Source organism: Leptodactylus fuscus, chromosome 6, assembly GCF_031893055.1.
Source record: "Leptodactylus fuscus isolate aLepFus1 chromosome 6, aLepFus1.hap2, whole genome shotgun sequence".
NCBI lineage: Eukaryota > Metazoa > Chordata > Amphibia > Anura > Leptodactylidae > Leptodactylus > Leptodactylus fuscus.
In genome coordinates, this window is record NC_134270.1 from 36,150,550 (window position 1) to 36,174,164 (window position 23,615).

General features: G+C 41.2%; 1 protein-coding gene across 2 annotated transcripts in view; it reads right to left on the reverse strand.

The window, feature by feature from the left end:
• The window catches only part of DSCAML1 (DS cell adhesion molecule like 1), a 193,479-nt gene that overhangs the window by 138,931 nt on the left and 30,933 nt on the right, over window positions 1–23,615 (reverse strand). For both annotated transcript variants that reach the window (XM_075279726.1, XM_075279725.1), the window contains exons 2-3: window positions 20,594–20,911; window positions 13,719–13,865 (exon numbers count right to left, since the gene is read on the reverse strand). In XM_075279726.1, coding sequence (XP_075135827.1) covers window positions 13,719–13,865; window positions 20,594–20,911 — 465 coding nt within the window. The remainder of the gene's footprint in view (window positions 1–13,718; window positions 13,866–20,593; window positions 20,912–23,615) is intronic.

Consider the following 23,615-nt stretch of genomic DNA (forward strand, 5'->3'; position numbering starts at 1 on the left):
AGTGCCATTATGGAGTATTGCTGTCATGAAGGGTTGTAATTGGTCTGTACAATGTGTAGGTAGGTGTTACATCTGAGGCCTGGTTTACATCTTTGTTCAGTATTCACATGGGGACCCCCCGAACGGAATACTGAACGCATTGACAAGTGGTGAGTTTATGAAAGCACACGGACCCCATAGACTATAATGGGGCCTAGTGTTTTCCGCGCAGTGTCTGCATGAATCATGCGCAGGGGAAAGTAGTTCACAAAGTACTCCGCGTGACTCGTTGAGACACCACGCCAAAAATACACGAACCCCACTATAGTCTATGGGGTCCGTGTGCTTTCATTGCTTACCATTTGTCAATGTGTTCGGTATTCCATTTGGGGGGTCCCCATGTGGACTCCCCGAACAGAATACCGAATGCAGATGTGAACCGGCCTTACAGTAACGTCTACATGAATGATAAGACCCAAGATTTCCCAGTAGAACATTGTTCAGTGCATCCTATTGCCTCTGACGGGCGTGTCTTCTTCTCATAGAGCATTATGTTTCCATCTCTACCCAAGGTAAGTGGCAAATGTGCATGGATGAACATCATGTAACATTATACTGCTTCACTGTCAAATTTTGATGTTCACATCTATTGGTTTTGGATGTCGACAGTCTAGACTTTCCACCCGTAAGCCTAAGACCCTTTGACAAGTTCCTCAGTTGTCCTCCCTTGGACCATCTTTGGTACCTGTAGGTCCTAACCACACTACACTGATAGTATCCCACAAGACCTACCATTTTGTAGGCGCTCTGGCCTAGTCATCTAGCCATCCCAATCTGGCACTGTTCACTTACTGCCTAACATATTCCACCCGTTGACAGGAGGCATAGTGACAACATAATGGATGTTATTCAACTAAAGCTGTACCGGCCAGTGTTAACCATTTGGAAAACCACCTGTCTTTTTATACTAGAACTTGGTAGCTTTAGACTGAGACCAGTCTGATTGGATTGGAGATTTTGGATATTGGATAGTCCTTGATACCAGTTTTTGCATGAGCCAAGAAAGAGATAGAGAATCCTTTCACTATTGTACATGAAAGCAATCGATGTTTTATATATTTCTTATTGTAGCATACAACCTTTCTTAAGAACGATAATACTGCATTGTACTTTGATAATGTGAAGATCCGGAGCCCCCTTATAGAGTATTGCAACAACCTCTCCATTTTGTGAAACTGCAACGGTCCCTTTAATAAAATCTTAAGTGGCACAAAAAAAAAAAAAGGATGTTATTCACTTCATGTGTCATAGTTTGTATGACCTCATCTACACTGCTGAGCAACACTGAATGTTACTGGTGAATCATCAAACCCTACAAATCTACAAGCTTATACAATATACACCCATCTGTACACAGTTATCATTTCCTGAAAAGTGTCTTGAAAGGTCATAAAAAGTAGTTAAATAACGCAACGAAAATATGTAATAATATAACGTCTGAAAAAAATGGAGACATATTCTCATTAAAACCTTCAGTGACATCAGTAAGGACGTCTGCATGAGAGTATAATGTGTGTACAATGCAAGGTGATATATGGCCATGTTATTGCACTAAATGACATCTCTTATTATATGGGATTATTATATAGCTAGATGCTCCATAATATAGGTTTATAACCAGCTTTACCATTACAGAATTTATAACATTTCATTATTAATATCCTACTGTAGGTCGGTGACGGCAATAGACCAGTAAGCCCCTAATAAGACATGGCTATAGCTAGAAAACGGGCCAGTGCGTTTGTAGGTCATTCGGAAGTAAAAGAGTCTATCCCAATGAATTTAAAGTATTCACAAATTCTAGCTATGCCTCCTATACATGCATGTTTAATTCGGCAGAGTATGCATGTGTTCTCAAAAGGGAGAGGCACTTCTGATCACTCAATATGTCCAATCCTTCCTTCACTTGATGTGATCTGTCAGGGGCGAGTTCGGAGGCCTCATATACATTAAATGGTCAGCCAGCCCTGCCGAAATCATCAGCCTTGGTCAACTTTACTCTTATGTGTATGGGAGTGCCAACAGTGGTGTTGAACTGCAGTAGCAGACATAGCGACACCCATAAAGATAACACCAATCATACCTTCATGGTCTAGTCTAAAGATAGGCCAAAACTGTGTCTTTCTACAAAACCCTTTTTGCTGGTGGACTTTAGTAGTAGTGTTTATAGGTGGTGTGAAGTGGAGAGAGGTATAGTGTGGGAGAACGGCGATTTTCCCCCAAGACTGTTGCAGTATGCAAAGGCGTTTAGCTTGTAGGTCCCGGACTGGAGTAAAGTTCGGGCCAGTCCTGCAGGGCAATCCATTACAGTCTTGGGAACTGACCAGCAGGTCTTTGTAAGTAGCACAGGTGTGCTGGTTAGGGAGAGAGAGAGGAGAGAGAGACTGAAACACACACTCAACCAATCCGGGAAAGCTCTGCCAAAAAGGATGCTGTTAAAGGGCTGGGTATGTGTACCTCTTATATACTTGTGAACCCTGTTTGTTAGGAGGTCAGCAGTAGGCTGACCCCCTGGTTAGTGAGGGAATAACTCGTTTAGTAAGCCGCCGAAGAGGCGTAGGTCTTTATTTTCATTTGTTTGTTTTGACATGCTGAGCAGCACTACCTGTACCTTTAAACTTGTCTGCTGCAATAAAGACTGCTTTTGGGAAAGAAACCAGAGCTTCTGAATCCCCCGTACATCACAGTGGCCATACACACTAGATGAAGTTGGCTGCACCGCTGTCAATCACATAATCTAATCTGAAATGGTGGTGTCTTGACTATACTGTTAGCACATTCAGGGAAATGAAGAATCCAGCATGTCCGTTTTCAGGACCAGCCAAGAAATCTTGTGACTATGGGGGACTACCAACTCTTGGCCTATGGAGGTATCAGGAAGCGAAGGGTTGGACATGTTGGCCTCCTTTATGCTACACACTAGGATTCAGCCGATCTTGATAGTTTTTAAAATCCGATTTTCGATCATTTTCCAGCTGATTCCGATAATGAAATTTTCTTGATCACGGATTGGGTTCCAATCTTTTACGATCCCTCAACCCTAGTTACTTTAGGTTTATGGAGTAGGGTTGAGCCAACCTTGATAAGATTTCAGGATCGTTTTTAAAATCTAATTTTCGATCATTTTCCAGCTGATCCGATCCCGATCGTGAAATTTGCTCGATCGCTGATCAGGATCCGATCCTTTCCGATCCCTCAACCCTACTAGACACCCACCAAAAGTACGGGTGTATGGGGAAAGGAAAGAGTACCTGCAGGTGACTATACCACTGCCCCACTGCGAGACGACCCCAAATAGAGCTGTTTCACTACCTATATATGATACATCTTGTTTCTATACTGCATGACAGTATATTCTGACAGTCATGTCGTGGCTTATGGGGCAGTAGGTGGCGGTGCCTAGGTGTAGCTCTGCAATCCCTGTACTTCAGCATAGGCGACACAGATTCCCACCATCTCAGTATTATGCAGAGCTTTTCCGGCTGAATAAAATGTGTATGTACCGAACAAATGATAGATGAGACCGAGAGATGCATTTCATTTAGCAATAATAAAATGGGCGAAAATGGAGGAACTTGTTCTAAGCTTCAGGTAAACAGTCTCATTTCAAGGCAATTCAGCCCGTAGTATCAAAGATACATGCTGGGAATAAAATGCTTAGTATTACTGACTGGATGTGTACACAGATACTCAATATTTCTGACAGGAGGAGTACACAGATTCTCAGTAATGCTGACAGGATGCATACACAAACATTCAGCATGTCTGACAGCGAGTATAAAGGTATTTAGTTCTCCAGACAGAATACACAAGATATCCAGCCGCACCGCCGCTAGGGTCAGAGATTTATTACACGGTGTGGAGAGACAAACTTATATCAATGCCTTACAGTATATATAGCCAGTATGGCCTATAGCACAGAATGGAGATGTACGTGACAGAATACTGTCTAGTAAAGAAGGGCATATTCCCAGATCAAAGTTACTCCAATGCGCAGGCTATTTCTCAAATGTTTTTTGGGGTGAGAATAGCTATAAGACCGATAAAGAACCACAGGATAGGTGATAGATGAGTGATGGGGTCAGAACAACATCTTCCTGTCATTTTGACATTGGCAGAGAGGACCACCCAGTTGTCAATTGATTCATTAATTAGCATAACGAAAAACTGAAAGTGATAGCGGCTTGTAGGAGAATGGCGAAAATAGATATACAAAATGGTAGCCATATGGGAGGGATTTGGGTTCTGGCAAATGGAGGAATTCGCATTGTGTTCTTGTAATATAAAACATGACCAATACAAAAGGTAAAAGACGTGGAGTTGGGACACCGATCAATAAGGTTATTGCTTTTTTAGGGGATATTACAAGTCCTCTGTAAACAGCTTGTTCAGACATCCACTTCCAAAATACATCCAAGAAACCATGAGGCCTCACGTTGCGGCAACACAGCTTTTTTTGTTGCAGATTTTCATGCGTTTTTTTGAGCCAATGCAAAGAATGGCTACAAAAGGAACGGGAAATATATAGGAAGTTCTTACTCAGCTCTCCGATGATGATGACAATGAGGTTCCCCAAGCTCCCCAGGTGACTTTGCGCGCTCAGCCACCACCCAATTCACTTCTATAGGATCATTCTTGCGATGCCAGGTTGGTGTGTTTAGTAGAAAAACCTTTTTTTTGCTGAGACAACACGCAGCGAAACATAGCTAAGAAAAGCTGCCAAAAAAACGCAAAAATGCTTGTGGTTTTGTTTTGTTTTTTACTGCTTTTCCGCTGTGTTTTTCATTTTTGCTTTCACCACCCAACACAACTCTATTGGGAAAAAAATGCAGCGTTTCAGGTAAAATGAACATGTTGCATATGTCAAAAATGTTTCCTTTTTTTTTTTTTTTTTTTTGAAAATGCAGATATTTTTTACCCCTGCAATATGTAGATGAAATTGCATGGACTGATCTCATTCACTTTGCTGGTGCAGTAAAATACAGCGTTTTTTTTTGTTCCATTTCTGCAGCAGCTAAAAACATTTTCCGTTTACGTTATGTTGCGTTTACGTAACGTCTACCCTGAATCTTATGTCTCGTTCTGTGAAAACCAGGAACTGCAAGGAGGCTTATTTTCATGTAGCAGCATATTGATCATTTTTACACATTTTTTGGAAATTGTCTATATGTTTACCACCCAAGTGGTTTTAAGAGCATGAAAATGTAGTAAAGTTGTTTCGTTCTACCATATCACACATCATACCACCACGTAATAATGCACCAATTAAGCCGCAGCTCTCTAAACATCTGTAAGCACGCTAAATGAAACAAAGAGCGAGCCCTTTCCTTCTGGAACATGCCCACCTGTCATTAAGGAGATATTTGCACATATATGTGTATGTATCAGTGACAGGCGGTATACAGATCCCCTGTATCTCTGACAGAATGTGAGCACAGATACTGACAGCTGCTGCTGATCTCATGTACCCAGAGTCTGCGCCATCAAGTCGCAACCAATAATGAGGCCAAATCATTTACATAATAAAGAGAAGAACTGGCATTCAACCTTAAATATTCATCATAGCGAGACGCAAAACTGGGATAGCAAACAAGACGCCACAGTTTGGGAAGAAAATTTGTAAGACAGTGATAAGTCCTGTAGCACAATGCCTGTACATGCAAGCAATAAAGCAATGCAGGTACCACGTACAGATGTAGCAGAGTTGAGTTTGTTTATAATGCAGACATGAGTCTATACTTTTACATTGTGATACATATAGTTCTCTGCTAAAGAGGGTTCTCCATAAACCTGTAGGATTATATAATAACTTCACATTTTAGGTGAATGTCCTGTCATATTGAAAATGGAATCCTATCCGTGGGCATCAAGTAATAGAGCAGGCGGAGCTGAGCGGATTGATATATAGGTTAGTAGGGAAAAGATTCAGTATACTGTACTTGTAAATCATCCTAATTAAGTAGTTGTCACGGAGTAGGACCGCCCACTGGACTCCTAAGCATAATTTAGATGGGTATATGAGGAGTTATACTGAATTTTCACCCATAAAATTATGCTCCAAGCATCTTGGAGAACGAAGCACAGGATCGTCTGTGATGTAGGCTTGGTCAAATCCTTCTGTCTCGTCATGTAATCCCAGACAGACTGGAAGATGTTGAGATCAGGGCTATATGGGGGCCATCTGATCCCACAAAACTATATATCAATCTGTTCAGCTCCTCCTGCTCTATACCATACTGCCTGCACATTTGTTGTCAGTTTCCCTTTAAATGTAACCTGATATTAGATTGATAGCTATGATGATGATGATGAGATCGGCCTCTGAATTTTCCAAGCCTGTCAATGCAACATGTTACACGTCTGACTAGAAACTTCCTTGTACATACAGCACCAGAACACATGAAAGAACTATTGCTGGTATCAGCGATGAAGCACTTTGTAACTTTGTTTCTCAGGTCATTACCCAAAATGCCCTCCACTTATCTACATTGGCAACATAAAGACTTCAAGATATGTAGAGATTTAAATGGAATTCATTACCTTGGATTAACTGTTTAATGTAATGTAATGGTGAAAACTACAATGCAAATGTAAGAGTAACAAATGAAAGGAAAATACATACATATGGTACAGAAAAAGAGATCATTTCAATGATTTTCACAATACATTTATTGCATTAAAAAAAACACTTCACCACCCCCAACAAGTCCAGCTATGATATAATAGCTGCAGTGCCCCTGGTTACAGCACAGTTGGAATTTTTTCTGTAGCCCCCACCGTTCCCGAGCAATCACTGTAGTTAGTTTCTGTGCCTGACATTCTATTAGTCTCTGTACTGTCACCACCTCCACCAATTTAAGTCCTTAGTATATGTTAATAGTCGTTGCTCCACTGATTCCAGCACAGCTGATATTGTCTCTCTAGCCCTCACAGTTCCTGAGTAACAAGTACAGGTACTTTTGATGTCTGATGTGTTATCTAAGCTCTGCAATGTCGGAGGGGCAGGAGCAGATAAGGGGGATGACATTGCGCGCTGACATTGGCTCGGACTGGAGCTCTGAATCACACATTCCTGCCTGACATTGGTTTAGATCCTGAACATATGTGCTGTAAAAAAAAGCTAAAGTTTTGTGGGATTGGTCAAAAACAAAAAAATCTCATGTCTAAGGTTGGAACTGCCCAATCTATAGATTAAAGTAGATTATAGTACTCCATGATGGTTACTTGACACCAGTATTAAATATAGCTGAGTACTGAGGTCTTTTATGGTTGTCAGGTTGCCCAAAATGCCTCCTACTATATCCCACATTCTCCATCATGAGTCTTGAATCACTTCGGTGTTCATCAAAAATGTGCTCGATGCCCACTCTGTTCAGTCAGTCAGGATTCCAACTGCACCCGATTGTAACACGAGCGCCTGCGCGACGTGCCCATTGTAAAGTCATACCTTCCTTCTGATCAGCAATCCACTGCAGATTTTTATAAGGCTGGGTTCACATGATGTATTTTGGCTCGTAATTTGGCACGTAGACGCCGCGGGAGCTTTTGTGGGCCGTATACGCTCCCATTGATTTCAATGGGAGCGCGGATCGTATATGCAGCGCTATTTTGTGGCCGTGATTTTACGGCCCACAAAAGCTCCCGCGGCGTCTACGTGCCAAATTACGAGCCAAAATACATTGTGTGAACCCAGCCTTACAGTGATCATTGTAGAAGCAACCTGAACAATGATTCTGATCTACCAATTGCCACTAATGAACTTGGGGATCTTTTCCTGAATTGGAAAGGTGTTGTAAAATTTGGCACAATCCTCTACTAGTCTAGTAACCGACTAAGGCCCGGTTCACATCTGCGTTCGGGTTTCCATTAGGGAAGGCTGCTAAGGAAACCCTCCCCCGAACGGATACCCATGCGGAGAGGGGAACGGAATGGCCCGAACGCAGAGGTGAACCGGGCCTAAGGTTGGCCATATACATTTGACCTACAGCAATTCTTCCCTAACCGTACTGGAGTGCCTGTGTTTTTAAAGAAGAAAGGGGAGTATATTTTTTGCCAGGTACGTCTGGTGGGTGGTGACGTATCTATCCAAAACTGGTCAAACACCTTGAACGGCCGTCAGATGAATGAGGGCCCAGCTGACATCCATTTCCTAAGACTCCCCTGTAACACATGCATGCTGAGTTTAGATGGGTCTCCATAAGAAGAGGGCAGTCAGACACCTCTTGGGGACCTTTAATGACTTAGATTACTGAAGACACCTTTGATGACTTATCTACTTTTACAACAAAGGATCGGCCATGTTACAATCCAGAGTCCCATACATAATAGATGGTCGACCGGTCCCACAAAACTGTTCAGGGTGCACATACACCTTAGAAGATGGTTGGATTTGGACGACACGTGTGGGCACCTTATTATGAGAGTGTAACGTCGCACCCTCCCTGGCAGAACTTGGCGGGCATATGCCTTTATCCAAGCATATGGACTATGTAATCCATGTAAAACGTAGAGTAAGTAGGCACAAGTTTCCTTTATGTCTTGAGTCTCCCTGCGGTTCTGGTTTTCTCTAACTGCTTATTTTTCCTATTTTTCCTTCTTCTCCCACTTTGCTACTTCTTCCATACTTCTAATATTCTCTCACATCTCTCCATCAATCACGGCGCTGGCTCCCCGCGCCCCCCGTTCCTTCCTTTGTTGCCTCCTCCTCTGTTCTCCTCTCCCTCCCTCCTTTCTATGCACGGCTCACAACTTCATCTGAATATCTGAATTAACACAGAAAATGAAAACATCTCGCACCTTCTCTTCCCGTTTCCATGGTGATGAGATAAGAATCACGCCAGGCCTCACAGGGAAGATGGCTGAGAGCTGGATATTTCTTCCCCCCCCCCCCCCCAGCCCCAATATACCCCAACCCCAAATTCAGGATCCTATAGGCATAAGGGTCAGAGTTGGTCGGTACATAAATATATTTCCGAGCTCTCATTTAGACTACCTTGGGACATAGACTACACCACGTATGTCGTATGATCATCATATTCACAGCGTACAGTATTACGTAATCCAAAGGATATACAAGGGGTACAAGCCGCATATACTATAAGTCCCACATATTCTGGATTAGTCCTTACTCCGTCTGATGAACTTTTCTTATGGTGTCCCAAGAAGTGGGAAAATGTCAAGTGCTAAAGCAAAGTCATAATAGCGTAAAACAGAATAAAATATATTTAAGGCCGCGTTCGTATCTCATTACAGTCTATATCATTGGTATAGACAATGAGTATTCCCTGACTCAAACAGCGCCTCCTACATGTCTATAAGCCTCCATACACGCAGCGTATACGTCCTTTGCTGCACTGCCGTACATTTATTTTCACTGTACAGTAAAGTGTAACTTACTATGCTTTACTATACAGAGTAATAACACATATACACGCTATACATTTTATCAAGAGGAGAACTTCCCACATATACCTTCAATGAAACCAAAAATGAAATGTGAGCAGAGCCCATATATCCTTAGTGCTGACCCGTGTATCTGAAAACCTATACAACATAACCCATTGTTTCCTATGCTGATGGGTATGGCACCATTAAAGTCAAAGGTGGGCATTTCTGAAGACAGGCGTACTCAATGATAGTCTTCATATTCCTTAAACTTGAGACGGATGCAGCTCACAATGGAAGTCGCCATCTTGTTATCTGAATAAGTCAATGTGCCCATTTACTATTGTCCACAGGATAACAGTATGCTTCGGTCTTCCATTATATTCCATTAGGAATGGATAGAGATGTTATATAAGAAGATATGTTATTGGTTACATAGTTACATAGTAGATGAGGTTGGATGAAGACATCAGTCCATCAAGTCCAACCCTACAATCCCCTACAGTGTTGATCCAGGGGAAGGCAAAAAAACCCCATGAGGCTCATGTCAATTGCCCCATTTCAGGGGAAAAAAAATCCAATCTGGCAGTCAGTATAAAAACCCTGGATCAACATGCCCTAGTCTGTAGTTCTCTAGTCTGGCGAGGGTCGAAGTACATCTACTACAAGACTTAGAAATCCATCCGGCATCCCTCCCCCCTGACACTGGCTCAGAGAAGTGTTTGCACCTGCACTAATTCGAGCCTCATTGTTCGCATTACCAGTAATAGTATTAGTCTGTAATAGCCTTATAATTAGCTGTGCACCTGTATATCCTAACGGGAAGGTCTCCCATCTGGGTGTCTGATGGATCTATGGATTACTGGGTCCTGGGGTGTGTTAAATTTAACAACTAGCAGTGCTTGAGTAATGACTTTGGGAAGAACATTGAGTTTTTTGCTGACCAATGGTGTATCTTATGTCACAGGTTTATGTGAAAACTTATACAGGCAATGATCTATTTTAGGAACATAAGCAAGGGAAAATGGTAATACAAGCAACAGAAAAGCAGCACGCTACAGTCTTGTTATACTAAACAGGGAAAAGAAGCCTAGTGCTGTGAAAGATAAGGACTGGTATGGAGAAACTCTTAAAGGAAACTGTGTATTATATTACTACACATATGTTTGCTATGTCACACTGCACATGCTGTCCCATCTTCAAGCTGCAAGTTAAAGCGGTTTTACAGGCTTTATAATTGATGACCTATCCTTAGGATAGCTTATCAGTATTAGAGCGTTTGGGGTTGACACCCTATATAGTTATTGCGCAGGAGGCTGTCCTCAGCAGGATCCGACACCAGGACTATACAGTGTACAGAGCTGGGAGCAGACAACTCCTGATGACGATGGGTCCTGATCATGATGGGTTACTGCAGATTAGGTTTCGTTCAGGTAAATGGGAGCTGATCTGCAGGAACCAGGCACTGCTGCTACACAGTGGACAGAGTCTTCAGCTTCCAGATCCATCCACTGTTTAGTTCCTGCAAGTACATTTTATACAAACAATGTAATGTGCTGTCACACACCATAAAGACCCATATCTGGTTCATGGGGGTTCATCAGTGAGCCCTCGTTTTAATGATTTCTTCAGGACCTTCTTAGATGTTGTACCTAGGGTTTCCAGGATGGCTCTGACCCTGGGTCACATGATAGGAAACCACTAGCTACCTGTGCAATGGAGGTTGGATTTACAAGGGTATAAAGTGCAAGACCCCATAGCACAAGTAAGTACCTGTGACAACAGGAGAGGAGGTGGGAGTCAGAACAACCTAGGGCTGGGTTCTGGTTTCAGGCCTATGGCCTTGATTTTGAAACCAGCTCTGGAACCCCTAAGTACAATATCTAAAACCCCTGGAGGAAGAAAATAGAACTGCTCTAATGGGATCATAAAGTGGAAAACTGGAGAAATCTGGCAAAATGGAAAATCTAGAATGCCATAGTTGAGTTTGGCTCTGTTCACATTTTGTTTGATTCCATGTCATAGATATCCTGTACTGTACATTGGAAGGCTACCCCAACATATACCCATAATGGACATTTGTGGGGATCCCACACTATATCACGCTTTTCTATAGACTGAAAAAAGGTGCGCCAATATATATGGGCAAAAGGAGTCAAAATGAAACTCTTGACATAAGGGGAGTACATGAGGGACACATCAGTTTCAGTGAGATTGGATGACCATTAGAGATGAGCGAGTAGTATTCGATCGAATACCTCGCTCCCATAGGAATGCGTGTAAGCGGCCGAACACCAAGGGGTTAAGCACAGTGAATGTATGATGCGCTTAACCCCTTGGTGCTTGGCCGCTTACACGCATTCCTATGGGAGAGAGGTATTCGATCGAATACTACTCGCTCATCTCTAATGACCATATATAATGTATGGGGGATTCCACTATATCCTGATGGCAGATGTTGAAATAAAAGGATTAATCTGTTGAATTTTTGCCCTCCCTATTAAAAACATGTATGCTTGCTCAGCCAAGATGTATATGCATGTGTAACGGGGAGTCAGGGGGAACAGCTATTGGCTGAAGACTTGTTTAGCTGGCAGGTGTTCCTCAAGATACCCCTTTACACATGCATACTCATCTTATCTGAGATCTGAAGTATAGCAGATAGTATAGGCCAACTTTACTCCTTGAATACACTTAATTGTTCTTACAAGATGCCTATCAATAAGTATCAATGACCATATAACAGAGAAGTTGTCTGTAAGATGGACAGCAAGCTCAGACTACAATGATGTAGCATAGCGAAGATGTCACCTCCCCGCAGCAGCAGGTCAGAGAGGTAACAATGTATTTCCATTTTTATGGTCCTCAAGCATAATTGAAAAGTCAATTGCTACTTTATTTTTCTCAATCTGGGTCAAATAAAATGAATTACATTTGTAGAGTGAAGTGTTCTCCAGTTATCTGTTGTATATGTAAAGAGTGAGGATTACAGCAACGCAACAAGTTTTATCTCACACGGATGTAGTACAGCTACATTATATGGTGTCGAAAAATGTTAAAGGCAAAAAACTATAGGGCTCCATGGTAATGTAAATCCCATCTAGTAGGACCTCACGGGCGAACACCCCACTTTAGAATACACTTTATTAGGTATTAGTTTATTAGGTACGTTTGCAGCTTTTTTTCATTTCAATACATTGACATACTGGCTACACATACAAGCACACACACTTATGGATCCATCTGTGCATGGGACGTGTGAAGTAAACCTCCTGGAACTGTCCATTACTAGGTAGGTCTATGACCACAAACTATAGTCAGCAGCAATGCTTCAATTGGTGGCTTCAGTAGGATAAGGTGTTCCAAGAAACCATCCCCAAACCATCAGTATGAACTATTATGATTGGACAGGATGGTTTCATGGTTTTACGTGAAATTTTGACCCGACTATTACCCGGCACGGCAGAAATCATCAGACTAGAAACCTCAATTTCATGTTCTTTGGTTGAACCCTACCGCTGTAGCTCACCCCTTTCAAGGTCCAACGCGTTTTGTGCACAAAGATGCTTTTTCCTCATTGTGACACATGGTTATTTGAGTGACTGTCAGCATTTGGCCATTTTTTGACCTCTCTCAAGACCTTTTTCTGTGCAAATATAATGCCCAAAAGACCATTATCAATAAACTCTGCAGTGGTGTAAGTGAAGATGCAGAAAATCTGCAGATTCTCTGAGACTTAAACCATCACTTCCGGCATTCAGATCACATCTTTTACCAATTTTGGTGATTTTTTTTCGCAACTATAGTTGATTCTTTATAGATCAATTAGGTATTTGCATGCATGAGAAGGGCTGCAGATATTCCGAATACAATTTTAGCGATGAAAGCAAATCAGCAGAAACTGAATACGCATTATATGTAACGTATACCCATTTTTCAGCAAGAATTCTAATACTTGTAATTACAATTAATAACCTTAGTCTGAAGCGACATGGCTTTAGTGACGCCAAAGTCACGCTATGGTCACAGCTATAGGAATGTATTACATTGGTCACTATGAGAACTGAATGTGGTCATGCTGCAATTTTCGCATCACACATCAAAAGAAGTCTATATAAACATGACAAAAAACACTTAGACATAACATAATGGTAGTATCCAAAAAATCCCTGACAATTTTTGACTTCTAATTGCTTGACTTGCTTCATTTCAAGCCGTCATGTAACCAAGATGTTCTTAAGAAATTGCTGAATTAGAGTAGGCTGTGATATTATGGACACAATGAATGGACTTACCTGATATGAGGGATACAGTATCCTTCTCCCAGGACACAACACTGACATACTCCTGCACGGAGGGTTGAGTGAGGCACTTAAATACAGCCGCACTTCCACGCATGGCGCTCTGGTCTTCCACACGCACTGTGTACGGCTCCCTGAAAACTGAGGTACAAGCATTTTGTCACTTGTGCGAAAGTAAATTGTACACTTATCAAGCTATATGTATAAATATTTGTTCACAGTGACAGTTCTTTGACACTAAATACATATAATATCATAGCTAATAGCTATAACATCCCAGTATGCTTTAGGCTGCAATATTCGTTTCAGCATTACCTCCCAGTAATCATGGTGGATAGGATAATGCTGCCTTCCCCAGCTCTCATGTATCAGGGTTCAAGGCTTCATTCCCTTACTGATTTCCCATCTACAACCTATTACGTTTTCTCCCCTGTGATTCCACGTACTGCATTTTATCCTCCACTGAGTATTTTTGTCTACACTTAACCTTGCCAATAACCTGTGTGATCTCCTCCAGGAGCACTGTTTGTGCTTTCCTTCCTATCTACAGGTTGTGTGATCTGCCCTCCCTGAATTTTTGGATGCTTTTCTCACTTTTCATAATTTCATCTGTTTTGTACATTCTTGCTGCTATCTCTAACACAAAGGGAAGAGGAACAGGAAGTGCAGACACAACCACAGACTCTGTTGGAACAGGCAGCTAAGTGGAGGAGTTATACAGACTCTACAGCAATAAAATGGCAGATAAGGTGTGTGTGTGTGTATATATATATATATATATATATATATATATATAACGTATAGAAAAACTAACACAAAGTGTGTTTGTGCAGACACAACCACAGATTCTGTTGGAATAGTCAGCTAAGTGGAGGAGTTATACAGACTCTACGGCAATATACTGTCAGTTAATGTGTGTGTGTATATATATATATATATATATATATATATATATATGGAACAGTCAGCTAAGTGGAGGAGTTATACAGACTCTACAGCAATAAAATGGCAGTTAAGGTGTGTGTGTGTGTGTATATATATATATATATATATATATATATATATATGTATATATATAAAACGTATAGAAAAACTACACAAAGTGTGGTTGTGCAGACACATCCACAGATTCTGTTGGAACAGTCAGCTAAGTGGAGGAGTTACCCACATTCTACAGCAGTAATATGGCAGTCAAGGTGTGTGTGTATATATATATATATATATATATATATATATATATATATATAACACGTATGGGTAATCTGGGGTTGATCTCATGTAACCACCATAACTTTAGTGAAAATCTGTTCAAAGTGCTTGTCGATAAAATGGCATGAAACTTTAAAGAGCACTGTGGCCCTTTCAGTCTAGTAATCTTAAGGGGCCTGATCCTGAACATTGTAGGGCATATATCAATGCAGGAAATATCTAAGAGTATGCCTTCACTTTAACATATTTAATTCATCTGTTCTGTATGTATCTGTATAAACATAAAGACCTGGTTATTTCTGATTTTCTAGGTCACACATTTTCGAGCATTGCTACAATACAAATAATAATACAAATAAGCATAAAATGAATCCTATGATCAATACACATTTCTCTGGAAACTACAATATTGGAGGTAGGACTTGCTATTCGGGTTATAATAGATATATTCTGCTTGCTACAAGCTTATTGAATAACAATTACTAGCATGCAGGACTAAAGACCTTGAGAAGAATAACCAGCGTGATCGTGTGCGCTCAATCTCCCTATGATCAATTCCAAGATTACGGTTTCAATTTCTGAAAACAATGGGGAATGTATCTCCAAAGTCATCAAGCACAATATTATAAACTATATACACATGTACCTCGCTTTATTTTCCTGTTCCTCAGCCAGAGAAGGAGTGTAATTTTTTTGGCTGGAGCTGTCCACGGTGCTGATTATAGTGCGATAACAGAAATCTATTCATAATGAAGTCATGTGCGAGTCTGGGTTACATTTTATTGTGCGCTGAGATTATGTTTTCATATCTCTAAGGCCTTATTCAGACTGGTCTATTGTACCCCTGTTTAACTATTCGTATTCCGAAGCTTGGAGGAACAGAGCTCACAGCACTATAGGGACCCACTATGCTGAAAATTTGGTTCAGCAGAGGCACAAGGTTCCAGAATCATATTTGCCAAATGGTCTGAATTGCCTGGGACTGTCCTGAATTTTGACAATATAGGCAAATTGGACAATGGTTTTCTTCTATGGGATAGCCCGTGGACTCCTCCAGCATCATAAGGCCTTATTCACACAAACGTGTCCCCAAAAAATAAACAATTTTTGATCCGCAAAAATTTCCAAGTCTGTGTATTCTGTGTATCATTCACATGAACAGTACATGGAATATCAGAACGCCAGAGACCCTCACTTTCAATGAAAGACTACAAAACCCATCACCCTCATGACCCTTTACATAACATATCATTCAGTACCTAGGCCAGTCCTTTACCTGTACCTAAAGCCACCCCTTATGTTAATGGTGGCACGTGACCAATCCATACAGGCTTATTTACTCTACGATAGTCTTGTGATGGCACTGGAAAATATGCGATTTCCTGCACCACGTTCCGAAAATGTAAGATGAGCGGAGCGGTGCTAATGCAAAAAATGCAACATTTTAACAAGTGCTTCAATGTTAAAACATAAAAGCAATGGAGATTTGGTTTTTGCCATTGGGTAAATGAATGTATATACAGTCCCAGGGACCTGTCCATTTTCATCTCTCCTGACATGTCTATTTTAGTAAATACCCCATATACTGGAGTATAAACTGACCCGAATATAAGCCGAGGCCCCTAATTTTACCACAAAAAACTGGGGAAACTTACTGACTCAAGTTTAAGCCTAAGGGGGGAAATGCAGCAGCTACTGGAAAATTTAAAAAATTAAAATGGTCAGAGTTTTTGGGTGCAATAGTTGCTGGGTGCTGGGGAAGGGGAGGGGGTGTTTTGGTTGTCTGTCTGTCCCTTCCCTGAGCCTGAGGACTGCTTTTTTCCCCCCACTTGGAATTCAGCCTGGCTGAATATAGCGTATCTGCAGTGCTCCTATTAACCCCTTTCTGACAGAAGAGGAGCACTGCAGATACAATATATTCAGCCGGGCACTTTCAGACACAGGGAGACCTAATGTGGGTACCTATTTTTGTGCCTATTCTAGGGAAAGGAGGGATTTAGAACTTTTAATTTTTTTTTTTTAAAGCTTCTTTTTTCCCCCCACTATTTTATGGGAGATTCTATACATTGATGTTGCTGCTGGTCATAGACCTCCCCCCCCCCCCCCCTAAAAAAAAATATTTTTTTTTTTTTTGCTGACTCGAGTATAAGCCGAGGGGGGCTTTTTCAGCACAAAAACTGTGCTGAAAAATTCGTCTTATACTCGAGTATATACGGTACTTGTATTCTTAATTAAAAGAAAATTCTGGAACATCTCTTCTCATAGCTCTGTGTTGTAGCGCTCTTCTGTTATTACTCCTGGAAACGTATGAATAAATTGACTGTTAGGTTTTAGCAGCACAGACTGACACCGACCGATCAGAACTGCTCTTATAGAGAGCAGGAATGGTAACGCCCAATTGTTAATCTACTCAAATACTCAAGCGACATAACACAACACAGAGGTATAAGAAATGGTGATCCAAGATTGTCATTTGATGGGGTATACAAATATATACTAAAATAGACATGTCTGAAGACGTGACAGATCCCCATTAATTCCATGGAGCAGGAGATCAGAAGTAAGGCTAGGTTCACATTGGAGTTGGAGACTCTATAGGACACTGCAGATTCTGCCTAAAATTGGCGGAGAGAAAAGTCCTGCAAGGACCGGCATACCCATTATAGTCTATGGGGTCTATAAGCGGACAGCTCTCCGTCTTTCAGGTCCCAAACGATGGAGACCGGAACGCTAGCGCCAGAATAGGAATCCTTATCAATATACCAGGTCATAAAAGTAATAATAACATCATTTCAATCCATGGATCTGCTCCGAAATACACGAACATAGTACACAAACAAATAAGGCCTTGTTAATGTGTCCTTAATCGAGGCAATGACAATGCACCATTGGATACCACAGAGTACAAATTTAGGCAGATTTATTCTAATAGACGGCATTATTAAGCCACATGGTAAAGACTATTAATAAAACACAGTTCAGATTGAATTAATATTGAATTATAACATAATATTACTGAAAACATTTCATTACCAAAGGTTACAAAATAATTCATGGAAATAATTGAAATGTAATCACGTCATCCCATAACTCGTGTTTTTGTTTCAGCTGTTTCTATTCTTTGGATAAAGAGCTCCTGTCACAGTATTTTGTATGTGATGATCATTTCTGTAACACAACATAGTCTGATGTTTTACAGAAAATGACACTTAGGAGTGATTTTATGAAGACTGGTGTTAACAATGCCAGTCTTCATAGCCCCATTTCCGCCAGAGGGTACATCTCATATAGGACGAGGTGCTGGGGCAAACATCTTTACGGAAATCTATACTGGCTCATAACTGGTGTAGATTTCCAGCACTATTTACGCCAATTTTCTAACATAAATCATAATAAATCCAGCATAAAAGTGGTGCAGGCGGTGCAAAAAAAGAAAAAAACAACAACATACATTTGTGTAAAAAATTAGAGATGTGCTAGATATTTTATGCTAGAAATCTGCCCCTATTACCTTAGGCCTAATGCACATGATGGAGTGTTCAGGTCTCACTCGGAGTACATTCCACTACAAAATTGGCCCCACGCCATAAAGCACACTATTATTAATAAAAAATTGTATATTTACCCATATTCCTGGGGCGGTCATGTGACCGCCCCAGGAACATCTTCTGATAATCCGGTGACGGTCCGTTTCCCCATTTCTGGAAACGGATTGTCACTACTATTCCCCCCATCCATGGCTTCTTCCAGCAAAATAGCTCCTCCTGTACTGGCAGGGTGCGCACTCTTCACCTAGCAGTGTGCGCGCACTGCTGCCGGTAAATCACCTCTACTCTGTGTCTACGCCTGCGCAGTAGAGGTGACTCATCAGAGGACTGTGCACACAGTACAGGAGGAGAAGAAGCTATAACACGGGAAGAAGCCATGGAGGGTAAGTAGGTAATATGGGTCTGGGGTTGGGCTGAGTAGGTAGGGTAGGACATATAGGATAGCTAGGATAGGAAGGATAGCTAGACAGGGAGGGGATGTATGGGAGGGGAGGAGTGAGAGGGGTTAGGAAGTTACATAGCAGGAAGCAGAAGGATGTAAACAAAAGTAGGAGACACTAGGCCACCAGAGACACCCAGAAATCGCTCAAAACACACTAAAAGGTATATAGATACATTTATTAACCCATTAATAGCACCAATATACACTTAAAAAAAAAAAAAAAAAAAAATTCCCAGAAAACCCCTTTAAGCCAAATCCACGAGTGGATTGAAAAGGAAGGGGAAATACAAAAGAAACACTTATACTTCTCCATCTGCTAAATCCACTCCTGGCCTTGGCTCAAAAACACATTACGGAAGAGCTGCTTTTTGTTGAAGACTTTGCTACAGTTTTTTTAAGCCGAACCCAGGAATGACTACAAAAGGAATAGAATATATAAAGGAAGAGCTTATACGTAGATGTCTCTCTTTTACACTCTCCACAAAGGCTCCAAAAAAACCGCAGCAACATCTGTAATAGAGATGAGCGAACACTGTTCGGATCAGCCGATCAGAACAGCACGCACCCATAGAAATGAATGGAAGCACCTGTGACGCCGGCCGGCCGCCGGCAAAGTCAGCGTCACAGGTGCTTCCATTCATTTTTATGGGTGCGTGCTGTTCGGATCGGCTGATCCGAACAGTGTTCGCTCATCTCTAATCTGTAACAAAAAAACAGCGACTCCATCATAGCCTCAGAGAGTGGTTTTGTCTCCGAATGAGTCTAAAGGTCGGAGCTTCTATTGTGATCTAACCAATCAGCTTCACTGTTACTCAGAAGGCAAAGGGTTACACGTCAGCTGAAAACTGGTAACATGGGTAGGAATTATACACGTAATAATATACACTAATGAAATGAATCATACGCTGCAGAATTTACTAGATCATTCTAAAATCCAAAATACAACAAAGTTTTTGGTCACAGATGCCCTTTATATAAGTAATATTACATTTAAAGGGGACCTGACAACTTCTTCCGGACAATGCACGCCATACTCAACTTGACTGAGGCAAGAAAGAGTTGGGCTCAGAGAGAGTCTGGCTCAGCGGAGACTACCATAAAATAGGCCCGGCTTAGATTACACTTGACAGGTGAGTATGGCAAAGGGAAGGAGCACAAAAGTGCTAAGGAAGAATCATGAGATATTAGGAAACCAGAGACAGCGGGCATTTGGATACAGAAGAACAGGGGCAGGAACAGCATGCTATACACACATTTGGGAGCAGTATAGCACATGTTAAAGCTGAGGAAGAAGTCTGGTATTTTGGCAAGGTTACAGGGGTTGTACATAAATTAATTTCTTAGGATACGTCGTAAAAAGCTGATCGGTGTGGGGGCCAACATGTGCCCTGAAACTTGGCACCCATTTACTTCAATAGGAGCTGTAGCACCAGTGCCTGACCATATACAGGGACTGAACAAATGGTTCCAGCTCGGGGCTGTGTATACTATAGACATGAGATGTGACGTATCCTTGGGCCAGCTGTAAACCCCACTCCTGGACAATACCTTTAAGATGTGTTGCTTCATTCCACATTTGTTCATACTCCTCCCATTTCTTTAAATTTCTTTTTAATATTTTCCAACCCTTTTTAACTCTTTACAACACTACACAAAACAATGCCACTTACCAGCTTTGACACGGATGTTTGGACTCCGGATTTTTCCAGCGGAGTTCTCTGCTGTACAGAAATAGTCATTATCATGTATAAAGCTATTAAAAGCGGACTGAGAGAAGGGGTACAGCTGGAGTGTGCCATTCGCGTGGACGTGCCTAATATGAGGCACATCATAAATGTCATCTCCCGTCCCCAGGTACCATCGGAGGGTTGCGCTGGGAGATCCAGCTGCAGGGCAGGGGATAAACACCCCCACTGTGCTGGAGAATGTGATCTGCAGCAAAGATGTGTTCACAAAGTATAAACTGGTGCTGGCATCCTCAGAGCAAGCTGTAGAGAGAAGAAAAAACAGGCGTCAGTGATACAAATTTTCAAGAATATATTCATTAAGGTACAAAAAATCTAGAAAGGGGCCTATATGGGTATGAACGCTCAACAGGTGACAATACAACAGATCAGAAGTACTTGCTTATTACTATTATTTTTTTTTGCTAATCTCTGTGCAGCACCTTTGTTTTGATGGTGCAAGGGCTTTCTATCTGCAATAAACCGCAGTTCCTATTTCTCTCGCATTGCCTTTGTTTGTTGCCTACATGTGTCTCTCTTATAAAGTATAAAGTAGTGCTGTAAGTATTCACTAGCTTCACAACACATCTCTGCTACCACTCTCCTAGTTGATCACTAGGCACTACACAATCTGCTGCCCAGCATGAGAAACACACCCTTTTAGAAGAAGATAGGTAGCCGGAGCATAGTCATGTGCTGCATGTGAGCTTAGCTTACGCTGGCCAGAAACTCTATATAGCTGTCGGCTAAACACTCATTAACCACACACGTATGTTGAACTTAGCAGAACATGTATGTGTCCTCAATTGGCTGAAGGAAGTAAGCCACTGCCAGACATGTCCGGTACTACATTCTGTCTGACTATAAAAGATATGGGGGAGTTGGTATACCCCAATGCAAATGAGATTATTTATTGAAATGTACTGGTTTGGCTGAAGTTCATCTGTTGTGTGTGATTACTTTTACATCTTACTGAATGTAAACCGTTCGCACATAATTGTTAAAGATTACCTCCTTTAAGAGCCATACAAGGTAAGTCTTCAACATCTTAATACAAGGGCTGCACAACGACCTCGAGCATGTAATAATTGCTTTGAGTAAGCTTAATTCTAATAAAGCTCCTGACACTCCCATTCGAGTGAGTGTAAAACATGGTGCAGAAAGCTTCACAATTGTCGCAGTTCTTGTGCGGAGTATCTTCAGTACTAAGGGTGTGGTCAGCAGCCGCACAGGTACCTGGTTCTGGTATCACATTTACAATGACTTCTGCATATCTATATATCTATTCAATACGAACTAGTCCAGGGTCATAACCCAAGCTGGTGTAACACAGACTGTGAGTAAAATTGTCTGTGAAGCAGCCATCATTGTTTTCTCTCGAAGAACATCTAACTCAGGCTTAGAATCCCCTGTTTCTGCGCTCCTATAATTCCCCTCTTCCTACTGCTCCCAAGCTGACCTGCACTTTGCTAGAAGTACCTGCGCCTACTTCTACATCATCAAATGACTAAAGAATTTTTCTCTCTTATTAGCCAATTTTTATGCCCGTCAAATTGTAACAGTTGGGAACTAATTTGCATATTTGCTCTGCTTGGAACTTACGCAATATTGGTCTATATATCTGTTTTGCATATTTATTTGTGCTTTGGTCATTTTACTGTGCATTATATAACATGGTGTACATACATGGTGTATATACTGATGATGATTTATTGCACTGTATGATATAACACTGTCACTTTAAACCTATATATCACAGAGCTCAGCTTCTCTCCTCTATCATATAACCCTATATATCACAGAGCTCAGCTTCTCTCCCACTATCATATAACCCTATATATCACAGAGCTCAGCTTCTCTCCCACTATCATATAACCCTATATATCACAGAGCTCAGCTTCTCTCCTCTATCATATAACCCTATATATCACAGAGCTCAGCTTCTCTCCTCTATCATATAACCCTATATATCACAGAGCTCAGCTTCTCTACTGTATCATATAACCCTATATATCACAGAGCTCAGCTTCTCTCCTCTATCATATAACCTATATATCACAGAGCTCAGCTTCTCTCCCACTATCATATAACCCTATATATCACAGAGCTCAGCTTCTCTCCTCTATCATATAACCCTATATATCACAGAGCTCAGCTTCTCTCCCACTATCATATAACCCTATATATCACAGAGCTCAGCTTCTCTCCCACTATCATATAACCCTATATATCACAGAGCTCAGCTTCTCTCCTCTATCATATAACCCTATATATCACAGAGCTCAGCTTCTCTCCCTCTATCATATAATCCTATATATCACAGAGCTCAGCTTCTCTCCTCTATCATATAACCCTATATATCTGAGATGTCAGCTTCTCTCCTCCTATCATATAACCCTATATATCACAGAGCTCAGCTTCTCTCCTCTATCATATAACCCTATATATCACAGAGCTCAGCTTCTCTCCTCTATCATATAAACCTATATATCACAGAGCTCAGCTTCTCTCCTCTATCATATAACCCTATATATCACAGAGCTCAGCTTCTCTCCTCTATCATATAATCCTATATATCACAGAGCTCAGCTTCTCCTCTTCTATAATATAAACCTATATATCATAGAGCTCTGCTTCTCTCCTCTATCATATAACCCTATATATCACAGAGCTCAGCTTCTCTCCTCTATCATATAACCCTATATATCACAGAGCTCAGCTTCTCTCCTCTATCATATAACTCTATATATCACAGAGCTCAGCTTCTCTCCTCTATCATATAACCCTATATATCACAGAGCTCAGCTTCTCTCCTTCTATCATATAACCCTATATATCACAGAGCTCAGCTTCTCTCATCTATCATATAATCCTATATATCACAGAGCTCAGCTTCTCTCCTCTATCATATAACCCTATATATCACAGAGCTCAGCTTCTCTCCTCTATCATATAACCCTATATATCA